The sequence below is a fragment of the Gopherus evgoodei genome, chromosome 22 (genome assembly GCF_007399415.2).
Source record: "Gopherus evgoodei ecotype Sinaloan lineage chromosome 22, rGopEvg1_v1.p, whole genome shotgun sequence".
Classification (NCBI taxonomy): Eukaryota; Metazoa; Chordata; order Testudines; family Testudinidae; genus Gopherus; species Gopherus evgoodei.
The window spans coordinates 12,117,525-12,129,704 of record NC_044343.1 but is presented as its reverse complement, the minus strand read 5'-3'; the positions used below and the strand labels follow the sequence as shown (position 1 = coordinate 12,129,704).

Below are 12,180 nucleotides of genomic sequence, written 5' to 3'. Positions count from 1 at the left end.
GAGGGCTCTGTCCCAGAGACACACTGCCAGTTAGGGGGAGGTGCAGCAGCCTGCAAGGCTGCGAGTTCAAGGCCAGGCTCTTCCAATGTCTTCTATTAATACTTCTGGGCCATTCACAGCTCTTTGTGCTAACCCAGCCCACTGTCCTCTGTACAGGATACTGAGTGGGGACACAGGTCACTGTGCGTAGCTAGGAACAGACCCCAGGTCTCTAACAGGACAGACCCAAAGCTCATCTCCTGCACCACTCTGCCTTTCAGAATGAGCCTGGCAAGCTGTGTGTGGGCCTAGGTTGCCTGTAACCACCATACCACTCTGCTGCCCTAGCCAGGAACAGAACCCAGGAGTCCTGACAGACAAGATATAAAAATAATAATGGAGATATCCTATCTCCTAGAATTGGAAGGGACCTTGAAGGGTCATTGAGTCCAGGCCCCTGTCTTCACTAGCAGGACCAAATACTGATTTTGCCCCAGATCCCTAAGTGGCCCCCTTGAGGATTGAACTTACAACCCTGGGTTTAGCAGGCCAATGCTCAAGCCACTGCACTATGCCCCCCTGACCACCTTTTCTGTGGTAGCACCTAGGAGCCACAGCCTTGGACCAGAACCCCGCTGTGCTCGGTGCTGTACAAATGCAGATGACACCTGCCCCAAGCACTTACAATCTCTTCCAGGCAAGGGTGGTGAGTTCTATGGGCCCGTGGTGCCCGGGCTCCAGCAATATTCAGGGCCGGTCGCCCAGCTCCACCAATGTTTGGGGCCGGATCTCTCCCCCACCTGCCTCCCCCGAGCATCTCTCTGCCCCATTTGCTGCCCCCGCGCACCTCCCCCGGGTCCCCAAGTGTCCCTGCCTCTCCCCTGCAGCTCCACCCTGACTTCACTCTACTGGCTCTGGGTGTCAACTGCTGCCACAGGGTCCTAGTGCCCCCCAATCACAAGTGGCAGGGCAGGCTGCCCTTCCCCCTCAGGCCCTTCCCTTTTCCAGCGGGACCCTCCACCAGCACAGGCCCACCCCCTGTCCGCAGGCACCACTCCTGCCTCTCGCTGGGCAAGGGGCAGCCCCATCCCCCACCCTCAGTGAGGCTACAGTGAGGGGCAGTAGCAGGGGAGGAGGTGCATGTGATGGCAGCCCCCCCCCCCGGCATCCACCGCAGGGAAGGTGAGGGGGCTACCTGGACCTGAGAGGGGTCCTAGGAGCATGTGCAATGATAGTGGGGTGAGGTGAGTGTGCTGCTGGGGGGGGAAGTCCCCCCCCGAGCTTAATGCTGCCAGCAGAGAGAGGGGTGGCGGGAGTCCTCCTCTCTGGCCCCAGTCCTGGGGCAGCCTGCCTGCACCCCAAACTCATCCCCAGCCCTGCTCCACCCCAACCCTCTGCCCTCACCCTGAGCCTCTCCAACATCCCAAACCCCTCATCCCCCCTCACCCTAACCCTCTGCCCCAGCCAAGCCCCCTCCTGCATCATGAACCTCTCAGCCCCACCCCACACCTCCACCCTAGCCCTGAGCCCCCTCCCACACTCCAAACCCCTGATCCCCAGCCACACCCCACAGCCCTCACCCCTCCACTCCCTCCCAGAGCCTGCACCCCTCCTGCACCCCAGACCTCCTCCCCGAGTCTTTAGGCAGGTGGAGGTGGAGTTTTTTTTGGGGGGGGGCAGGTTATATTTCTGCAAACCTGCCACCCCTGCTATCGGGAGCAAACCAGCCTGGTTCATGCCTTTCCAAAGCTGACTTCAGCACAGGGATTAGATGCCCATGTGCCCACAGACTGCAGGCAGGAATACGCAACATATGCTGCAATTGTGTAGGGCACCTGAAAATTTGGGGCACCACTGGGTCTTCTTGTCCATGCTCCTGGCGTTCCTATCCCTGTTCTGACTCTTCCTGCAGCCTCCCACAGCTGGCTGCTGCAGCCTGTTGAGTCTTCCTTGGGAGAGGAGCTAGCAGTTAAAAGTGAAAAGGCCTCCAGCCTGCCAGACCTATTAGCACAGCCTTGAAACTGTTAAAGAGCCATTCAAGGAGTAATGAAGCTGTTTAACAGGCATTTGCCAAAGCCCAGGTATATACTGTCAGTTTCTGAACTTACTGACAAAACCAGTTGTGCGTGACTGTAATATTTACTCAGAACATGGCAGTCTACAGGACAGGACCTTAGTTTAAAATTCGCTTTAAAAATATTTCATTAGCCAGTTGGTGAAGATTATAAAATCACATCTCTAAAAAATCCTTGCATAGATTTTTAGATGCACCATCATCTTTAGCCTTAAATGCTTGGATCTTCTCTAGGATGAGCAGATGTCCCGATTTTATAGGTCTTTTTCTTATATAGGCTCCTATTAGCCCCAACTCCCTGTCCCAATTTTTCACATTTGCTGTCTGGTCACCCTAGGATCTTCAGACATATAGTTTTTTTAATAAATCCTTCAAAAGACGCCCCCTGTTAGCTAAAATGCACATTTTAATTACTATAGTAAAAAAACTTGCTTCCAAAGTCTTCCTGTCTGTCCCTTTCTCCCTTCACCACTCCCATTGAAGAAAGCCCTTAAAGGGACAACACCCTTTTCCTTCCAGATAGCTGGACAAAGTTTCTCTTTCTTTACTTCTGACTATCTGATGAACTAGTTTTAAGAGTATCAGAGGGGTAGCCGTGTTAGTCTGGATCTGTAAAAGCAGCAAAGAATCTTGTGGCACCTTATAAACTAACAGACGTTTTGGAGCATGAGCTTTCGTGGGTGAATACCCACTTCGTCAGATGCATCTGAGGAAGTGGGTATTCACCCACGAAAGCTCATGCTCCAAAACATCTGTTAGTCTATAAGGTGCCACAAGATTCTTTGCTGCTTTTAGTTTTAAGAGAACCCTCCAGCAAAGTCAGTACCTTAGTAAGATATAAAATCCTTTGTTATGCCTAAAAATTTTGGAAACATTTTTTAAAGTTGGTGAAATTTCATAAACATGTCTATTGTTATTGTTATGGAGATCCCACACAGTAAATTAGTGTTCCCTTTTTCTAAAAGCAATGAACATTGTTATAAATGCAGTAAACCTCTGTGACGGATTTCAATATAATGTCTTTGTTTCAGGGAGTTAAATATGTAGTAATCTGGAAGGATTACTTTATGAAGGCTCAAGAGTACATTTAAAATATAAAATCAGCTTAGAAATACTGCTTAAGAAAATGTAAAACAGAAGAGCTGCATCATGTATTCCATAATATTGAATGTTGTATTCCGCAAGACAGGTGACTCACCCTTACTACAAAGTTTTTGCAAATGAATGTCTGACAAACTTCAGGCCATATCAAAAAACCTGTGACTGATATTTTTTTATTCCCAAGTTTAGTGCTTTTAATTAGGTACCTTCTGCACATCCATTCTGCCTGAGGGAGACGGTATGGGGGTCTCTGCGCCGGGAACTGTGACTCTCCACCACCATGAGGCAGGCCAGGTGTCTCGTTATCCTTTGCTGCCTTGTCCCTCCCCCTCCCCACCCCACCCCCCGAGCTGCGAGCTCGGGCTGCCGTCGGGCATAGGGCACCAGTTTAATAATATTGTGTAGGGCCCCATAAATCCTAAGGACGGCCCTGACTGCAGGGCATTTGGGAACTCTCTCCTGGGCAGCTCCCTGGCCTGTAGCTGAGATGCCTCCTAAGAGAGACAGTCTATGCTGCAGAGATAATTAAAGCCTGAAGTGCCACATGGGTCAGACAGTTCCAGAGAGGGAAGGAGGAGGTGAGGCCAAGCCATGGTGCCCCCGCAACACAAATCAGCAGGGCTCGCCAGCCCTGTGGCGGGAGCACACGCTGTCCTTCTCCTAGGGGCAGCAGCTGCACTCTGGCCAGCTCCGGGCAGCGTTGTTCCTCCCATAGGCACAATGCCCCCTGCACTTCCCGTAGGGAGGCGTGGCCGTGGCCCCATACCAGGAGCAGTTCCTACCAGGCAGCCTCTGGCACTGACCTTGAGATTCACCCAAAACAATGGGATGGGCCTGATCCCACTGACGGCAATGGAGCCGGCCAGGGCCTGAAAAACTGTTGGCTCCAAACCTATGATTGTTTCTCTTTCACACATAACTATATTCTGAAGCCTTGTCTGCACACACAAGATTTACTGCTTTCACTGTACTGATATATCTTAAAGCAGTACAGCGCCCACGCAGTGTGGATGCAATTATACTAGTATAAAGTTGGTGGTGCCTATACCATTATAGCTTATTCCTATAACGGAAGGGAAATAAGTTATCTGGGTATGAGGCACCACTATACCAATATGACTGCCCCCACTGTGGGGGTTGTGCTGATTTTAAATATTTTGCTAAACAATCACACCCTGAACCAAAACCATTACATTGGGTCAAAAGTGGCATGTGGACCAGGCCACAGGAAGAGGAGACAAGTCAGTTGCTGACCCCTGATCTAAACATTTCAGAAGTGCGGTACCGAGTCTTCATTCATTCACTCTAATTTTTTTTTGCGTGCCAGTAATACATTTTACATCTTAGAAGGTCTCTTTCTATAACTCTATAATATATAACTAAACTATTGTATGTAAAGTAAATAAGGTTTTAAAAATGTTTAAGAAGCTTCATTTAAAAATAAATTAAAATGCAGAGCCCCCCAGGCCGGTGGCCAGGACCCAGACAGTGTGAGTGCCCCTGAAAATCAGCTCGCATACTGCCTTCGGCACACGCGCCATAGGTTGCCTACCCCTGGTTTAGATGCTTCTCTGAAATAAAGAAAGAGAGAAAAATATATTCATAGAGAGTTTATTCGATTGTCACAAAGAAGTGGTGAATACATTTGCCTCAGTGGAACTGGCTAAATACTAAGAAATTATTTGCAAGTGATTTATTCAAAACTGAAAAAAATTGTCAGATAAATTATATGTTGCAAATGGTTAGTTCACATATTTAGTCACCAGGACACACACAACTGTTGTGTTGGCTCCTAAAGCTAATACTGGCGAAGCCCCATGGACTTATAAGGCGTATTCATCGGGGTCATCTTCTCCATATTTTTATAAGCAAGCAGCAGGAAAAAAGCATGTTATTGAAATTTGCAAACTTCTGTAGGTTTATTTTCTTGCCACATTCCATGGCTCTCCACGATCCAGGTGCAATGCAAAGGGGTGTTACACTGAGCGATCTGTTTATCCCTTTCCCTGATCACCATTATAGAATAGATTGACATATTTACCATGCCTGCTACATTCATGATGGATTTGTAGAAGGATAAATTCCTGGGGTTCACTTTATGAATAGTTTTTGTTTTTCCTGGACAAACTGTAACCCCTGACTTGAAGTAACGGTCTCTCACATGGCTTGAAATTCTTCGTAGTCCATTGCTCAGCACTTGGGCTAGCAGATCTTTATGAAGCACAACACTGATGACTTCCTTGGTTTTGTTGGTAACTTTAATGATGTAGCTGGATTTATCATCAGGTACAAAACTGGATCAGAAAGGAAATGATTAGTGTGTCAGTCCTGCCAGCAGGAAAAGTGCTTCGAAAAGCATCAGATTCATTAGCAAAGTTTTCATGCACATGCTAACCCCCACCCTGCCTTATGTCTCCCCAGAAAAAGGGCCCAACAGAACAGCAATGGGCAAAACTGGGACCTTGTATATGAACCAACCTTCTTCCCCCAGTCTCATGCTGAGCGACTCAGGTTGAAAGGAAATCTAGAACTGAACCACCCCGATGTTCGTTTTTGTAAGGCTACACTCAATCTAACGACATTGTGTGGTACCCAGAACCCAGCCCTTCCATCCCATCCCCTGGTTTTCCCATTATAAGGATGGGACAAAAGCAGAGACTTTTACTGAACACCCCATCATATGGTAGTTTAGATAAAATTGATGCAAGGTCCTAACAATCTCCTAGCTTGAGAGTTGATTATGTCAAAAGAAAAGTCTAATGCAGAGGTTTTCAAACTGGGTATGTGAGCTCTCGTCAGGTGGTATACAGAAAAGATCCCATAACGGTGGGCAACACATTTTATTAAGTAAGACTTGGCAAGCTAATCATAGGTCTATTATGACCCGATTTCTGATGGGGGTACATGGTAGACTACATTGTTTGGAAAGGGGGTATGCAGCCGAAAAAGCTTGAAAACCACTGGTTTATTGGATCAAGATTTGCAAAACCAAACCAGCCACTTCAGTCCAGCTACACAGGTTAGGGGTCTGGCCAAGATTTACATGCAATTGTGAAGAACAGAGCGAAGACTGTTTTCTCTTCCCTCCTTTCTGTACCATTCCATCATAGGAGAACAAAGATGACACTCAATGAATTAGGAGATTTTCCAGGGCACCAATGGTAGTTAGGCACCTAACTGTCAGTGAAAGTCTATGGGAATTGGGTACCTAACGGCCTTTGAAAAAAATCTCCTTTGAAGTCCTTCACATCTAGAGCAAGTAAAAAGAAATGGACCAAGATTCCCCAAACCAGAAGCCACAGCGAGGCACCTAATAACTGGCCTAATGTTCAGAAGGACTTGCCCACCACACAGCTTCAAGTGACGTCAGTCTGGCTTCACGAGATGGAATTTTTACAAAAGCAAAGGAAATGACCTACGGAAAGTGTTCCATTAGAGGGACTTTATTCAGGTTGCCAAGTCACGCTCACAGAAGTTAGAAAATGGCAGAATGAGGTTGCTTGGGCAACCTTAATTCAGCCCCTTGTGTGTATGCATCATGGCAGCCTTTAATGATGTGATTAACATTTATCCACAGGACTAGAGCTTCATTCACTGCACAGAACAGACAGTGAATGAGGTGGAAAGTGTTAAAGCATTTGACTAGAACCCAGGGAGCTGGGTTCTGTCCCTAGCTCCGTCCCAGACTTCCTCTGTGATGATGGGGAGAGCTGCTTGCACATGCAAAAAGAGGGATAAATTCAGAATGAAGAGGCAACAACAACTCTCGCATTTTCTGATTTGTAACCTTAATGTAGGATTTTCTGTATAATTAGTGATTTTGAATGGATTTTTAAAAATTAGGTACAGTCAGGTTACCAGCATCTCCAACTCTCACAATTTGGTTGCAAATCTCATGATATTTGGTATTTGTCTGAAAGCCCCAGCTCATGGAGTCATGTTATTCCACAAGAATCTCAGCTTTCATTTTATTTTATTTCTAAAGTAAGTTTCTAGCTCTTATGGTTGCAGAAGAAAGCTTGAAAACACGAACCGAGTGAGACCTAAGGGCTGAAACCAAATGGAAAAGAAAAAGAGCAGAACATTTCATTTTCATCATGATTGTTATGCCAGTTGCATGATTTCATGGGGTCTGGCTGGTGGCTTTTGAAGATTTGAGGTTGGGGATTCTGGGTTACAGTGATACAATCTGAAGGAGAAAGAGCAACTTACCTAAATGGTTTGCATATTGACGGTTTATCTTGGCGGTAGATTTTCTCATCCTCCACAATCCAGGTGCAATGCAGAGGAGTTTGACACACAGCCACCCACTCATCATCCTCTCTGGTCACTGTAATGCAGTACCATTCTGCTCCTGTCAACCCAACTCCATAGGTGAACATTTTCCAGATACTAACTTTGTTTACAACTGAGGTTTCCCCTGGTGAAATGCTCCGCTTGTCTTTAGGGAAGAATGACTTGAGGAGCTCGTAGGCGGGGAAGGTCACAGTCAGAGAATCACTCAACAATTGTAATACCGGATTGGTACTAACAACAACGGTGACACATCCCTTACTGTTGTTGGCAACTTCAATGACGTAGCTTGACATTTTAGATGCTAAACTGGAGCACAAAAGAAAATCATTAGCGTGTCAGTCCTGGTGCCCCAAACCCTTGATTTTGATGAAGTTAAGAAGTTTTCTGGATTTAAAATAAAACTGTATCTCATAATTAACAATGGAAACAAGCTACCAAGAGAAGCGGTGGATTCTCAGTCTCTTGATGTCCTCAAATCCCCACTGGCCTCTGGAAGCTGCTTCAGCCAAACAAGTGCAACCCCCAAGGAGATGACCTAGATTCCTGGGGCTCTGTCTGCCAGCAGCTCAGGGAGAGGTAGGGAGGGGGAGACAAGGCACATTCAGAGCCTGCCCAGCAACCATTAGGGAGTGAGATGCCCCTCCCAGGGAGCTCTGGACAGAGGAGAAGCCATTTTGGAGTCAGTCTGGAGCCAGCCAGGGCAAGGGCAGGACAGGCTGTGTGGGGAGCTGGGGAGTCCCAGGCCTGCATGCAGGGTTCCCCCTGAGAACTGGCCTCTACGGACCTGAAAGCAAGATCCCTCAGCTGGGTTTTCCCCTCTCCCTGGTGATTCCCAGTCTGTAGAGTTTTGCTGGGAAACTTCTCCAGCCAGGCTGAGTTCACCCTCCAGCTTCCTAGGGGAGCCCAGTCCACACACGGTCAGCTCTGCTCTGGCTGCTAGCCCAGGGCTGCTGCCTGCTGGGAGTGTGTCTGGACGCTGGTCTGGGAGACGACAGTTTGGATGTTAGTGTAGTTGTGTAACCTGCCCTTGAGCCCTGCACCCCTCTGTGGGGAGGGGAAACCCTGGGACCAAAGCAGCCTGACTCCTGCCTGAAGAGGATCCTGGCCAGCAGAGATCAGCCCCTCTGCAGTGACGGAGTCCAGAGTCAGCTCTGAACCTGAGGATCATTCATGGAGTTTTGTGAGGGCACCATCTTTTAGTCAGTCAGTCAGTCAAGGAACTTGTTTTGGGGACCCCCTGCTCCCTGAACTGTGTTCTCAAGCCAGAGAGTGAGGGTTTGGGGATTTTATAACCTGCTGCGTATTACACCCCCCTTGTGGAGGGACTTTCCACCTCCTCCCACTTGTGAGTCCTTTGGGCTGTACTCAACCCCGTCAGCCACACTGCTAAACCACGGCAGAGAAGATCTCGTGGTCATCAAGGGCCCCACGAAGGTACATGCACCAAAGGGCCACTGATCTTACATTTGCTACATCAAGTCACGTGACTGGGGAAAGTCACGGGTATTAGCAGCGTGTGCACCGGTGAACCTAACAATAGTGTTACCCATTATGTTAATTTTGTCTCCTGTTTAATATAATTATTGTGTTGAATATATTGTATGTGTTTGTGTTATTTCTTGGGAGTCTCCAACTCTCTGGCAAGTAACTGGGGGTTACCCTGTGGGTAGAGTTTTCCTCCCACGCTGCCCTGGTGACCCTGCCAGGAAGGAGCGAGGGGGGTGGAGGCACCACAGAATAAATTCATATGGAAAAATAAAGAAGATGCACCCTGCCGGGTGGGTGGCAGGATCCGGAAGTACCCACACCTGTCCATCAAAACGTGTAAGCAAAACGATTGGCATTAAAGACGGTAACCAGGTTACATTGAGTAGCCAGAACAAAGGGGAAAACAAACAAAACCAACCTGAACTACTGCTCCATTCACCGTTCACACTGTGTCTAGAGCCATGTTCATTCCAGCGTCCTCCCAGACAGAGAATTCTGCCTTTTCTGAACTTTTGGGTTTAACATTCTTCTAACATAAAAACGGCCATACTGGGTCAGACCAAAGGTCCATCTAGCCCAGTATCCTGTCTGCCGACAGTGGCTGAGGCCAGGTGCCCCAGAGGGAGAGAACCTAACAGGCAATGATCAAGTGATCTCTCTCCTGCCATCCATCTCCACCCTCTGACAAACAGATGGATGGGACACCATTCCTTACCCATCCTGGCTAATAGCCATTAATAGACTGAACCTCCATGAATGTATCCAGTTCTCTTTTAAACCCTGTTATAGTCCTAGCCTTCACAACCTCCTCAGGCAAGGAGTTCCACAAGTTGACTGTGCGCTGTGTGAAGAAGAACTTCCTTTTATTTGTTTTAAACCTGCTGCCTACAAAGTTACTTTGAGATGTAATATACACGTGGACCTTCTCATCAATTAGCACTAATTAGGGGACTGCTTCAGCACATTGCTAATGGGCTGCAGAGCCATTCACTGGTCTGAATCCAGCCCATTAGGGACTGAACATCGTTCCCCTCTACTGGAGCTGTGGTGGCATCCATGAGATGAGTTTGGTGGGTCTCAGCTCCAGCTCCCACATTCCACACTCAGCACCAGTCTGTGCTTTAAGGGGCAGGCTCAGCAGAGTCTATGATCTGCCCCCTCAGGCATCTAGAGTGAGAATCCAGATCACATGGCCTTGTCCTACACCTGCTTGAACCCTGTATAAATACCATAAAGAGTGGATATTCTACTGGTAAACCCTCAAGGTACTTCCGTGGGATCTTTGTGCAGGGAGCGGATGCAGAATTAGCTCCAGGACTAACGGGCTGTTCTCCGCAGATCTGAAATGAAGACGTGCCGCAAACCTGTCAAGTAAGAAGGGTCACTCATACATCACCTTCCTGCAGCTTTCAGATGTTCCGGTTCCCTGCGTCTGGGATGAAGCAGCTACTGCAGCTCGGCTTTGTTTCCTAGAAAGGCAGTTGCTGAAGTGTAGCGAGAAGACGCTGCATGAGCTGAACACTGGCTAGAAAGGGCTGGGGGGCAAGAAGTGAAACTGAAAAGGTTAATGCTGCATCGAAGTTTGGAGAAATCACATGACTGGGGAACTTGAAAGTAAAACTCCACTGCAAGGAACGTATGCCTCCTTCCTGCAAGGAACAGGAGCACTGACCCCCCGCATCTAGGAAACACTGCTGCTTGGCTCCAACACATCCTGGAGATGATAAACCCAACTTGGAATAGAGAAGGAACAAACATCCCCACAAAAGCTCACCCAACGGCTCCTTACATGGGGCCCAACCCCCGTGGCCCCAAGTTGGGATGGGGAGAGGAAAGCACCCACCATCCACCTTATCTACAGCTACCAGGGGCACCATTTCAGAACTGGGCAGGCCAGAGGGGGCCACATTATCTGTGATTCCAGGGGCTACTTAGGCACCTGAGATACCTTAAAAACATCAAGATTTTTGGCATACAATTTAGAAATGAACTGCTAGGAGCACTGTACCTAATTCCTGTATAAAGCAAGAAAATTAACTAAATATTAGAGCTGACCTCTGTGCTGCTCTTCATGCTGTCGTCCCTCCCCACCGCCCGGGACCGATTGCTGGAGTCTCTGAGAAGTGGCTGCCTTGGTTTTACTCCCATCTATCAGACGCCTCATTTTGCAGCAGAGGCGGATGTCCTCAGAGTCCCCCACGGCCTTCCTGTCCGACTCCAGGCCAGTGCCTCAGGGACAGAGATTCAAAGGTTTTTAGGCAACCAAAGATGCAGCTAGGAATCTAGTGGGATTTACAAAGCACTGAACCTTCTAGGTGCTTTCTAAAATCTCACTCGGTGCCTAAATCCCTTTGAAAATCTGGCCTTTAGTCTGCGTGTGCCTCAGTGGCCCATCTGTACAATTGGGATAACAGGCCTGCTCTAGAAAGGCTGGGAGGAGAAATTGGTTAGACATTGCAAGGGGCTCAGATACTCCAGGGATGAGGCACATGCTGTTCCTTTCCTTGGTTATGCCCCCCCCCCTTTTTTTTTTTTTTTTTACAGCTCCCTCATTTCAGAGTCCCCTGCCTCCTGTCTTCAAACCCCCGCTGGCACCACCCCTGGGATTTCTGCTTTACAGGCACATCTAAGGGTACGTCTACACTGCAAAGTTGTTGACAAAACTTTGCGTCGACAAAACTTTAAAGAGCCCCCCCGGCCAAAGACAAAAGTTTTGCCGATGCAAGTGGCAGTGTGAATGCGACTGTGTCGGACGGAGCTCTCTCCTGCTGACAAAGCTAATGGAACGGGAAGTATTGTGTCTGCAAAAGTACCGACAGGGCCTTTACGCATGCTGACGTTTGCAACAAGGCTGCGTCGACACAGCCTTGTCGCTAAAAGCTGCATGGCGTAGACGAGCCACCAGCCCTTTCTTACCTGAATCACCCTGCCTCTGTGTGTAAACACACTGCTGACTCCTGCCCCAGTGGCACAAGCTGGGAGCAGCACTTCGCCTCTGCAGAGCTCACACTCCACACTCAAACTGTGCTCAGACACTCTGGAGGGGCAGAAGATCCCCCCCCCCACCCCCGAAATGACAACTACCGCCCCAGGCTTAGCACTGCCTGTCTGAGAAGTGCCCCTACATGGCGCTCGAGTCACCCGACTCTGTAGAGTCTGAGGCAGGCAGGTGCAAAACGCTGAGCTTCCCCAGGGCAGGGGGCATCCTGTCTGCCTGCGTACAGGAGCCTCTGCAGGGTACA

The 12,180-nt window shown here is 48.6% G+C and overlaps 1 protein-coding gene across 2 annotated transcripts; it reads right to left on the bottom strand.

Moving 5' to 3' along the window:
• Window positions 1–4,749: 4,749 nt before the first annotated feature.
• LOC115638468 lies at window positions 4,750–10,704 on the bottom strand. Of its 2 annotated transcripts, none has more exons than XM_030540041.1 (3): window positions 10,335–10,704; window positions 7,367–7,751; window positions 4,750–5,448 (listed from the first exon to the last, which is right to left on the bottom strand). In XM_030540041.1, the coding sequence occupies exons 2-3, from the start codon at window positions 7,741–7,743 to the stop codon at window positions 5,046–5,048; spliced, it is 780 nt and encodes a 259-aa protein (XP_030395901.1). In that variant the 5' UTR covers window positions 7,744–7,751; window positions 10,335–10,704; the 3' UTR covers window positions 4,750–5,045. The 2 variants fall into 2 exon arrangements, with proteins under 2 accessions (XP_030395901.1, XP_030395898.1); XM_030540038.1 differs by having other exon boundaries at window positions 7,367–7,756; window positions 10,335–10,701.
• Between the last annotated feature and the right edge of the window lie 1,476 nt (window positions 10,705–12,180).

Excerpts from the sequence above, each read along its gene's own strand:
- LOC115638468 (XM_030540041.1), bottom strand. The coding sequence starts at position 7,743 with ATGTCAAGCTACGTCATTGAAGTTGCCAACAACAGTAAGGGATGTGTC. Across the intron at positions 5,449-7,366 it reads TCAATATGCAAACCATTTAG|TTTTGTACCTGATGATAAAT; the intron begins GTAAGTTGCTCT and ends TTTCTGATCCAG.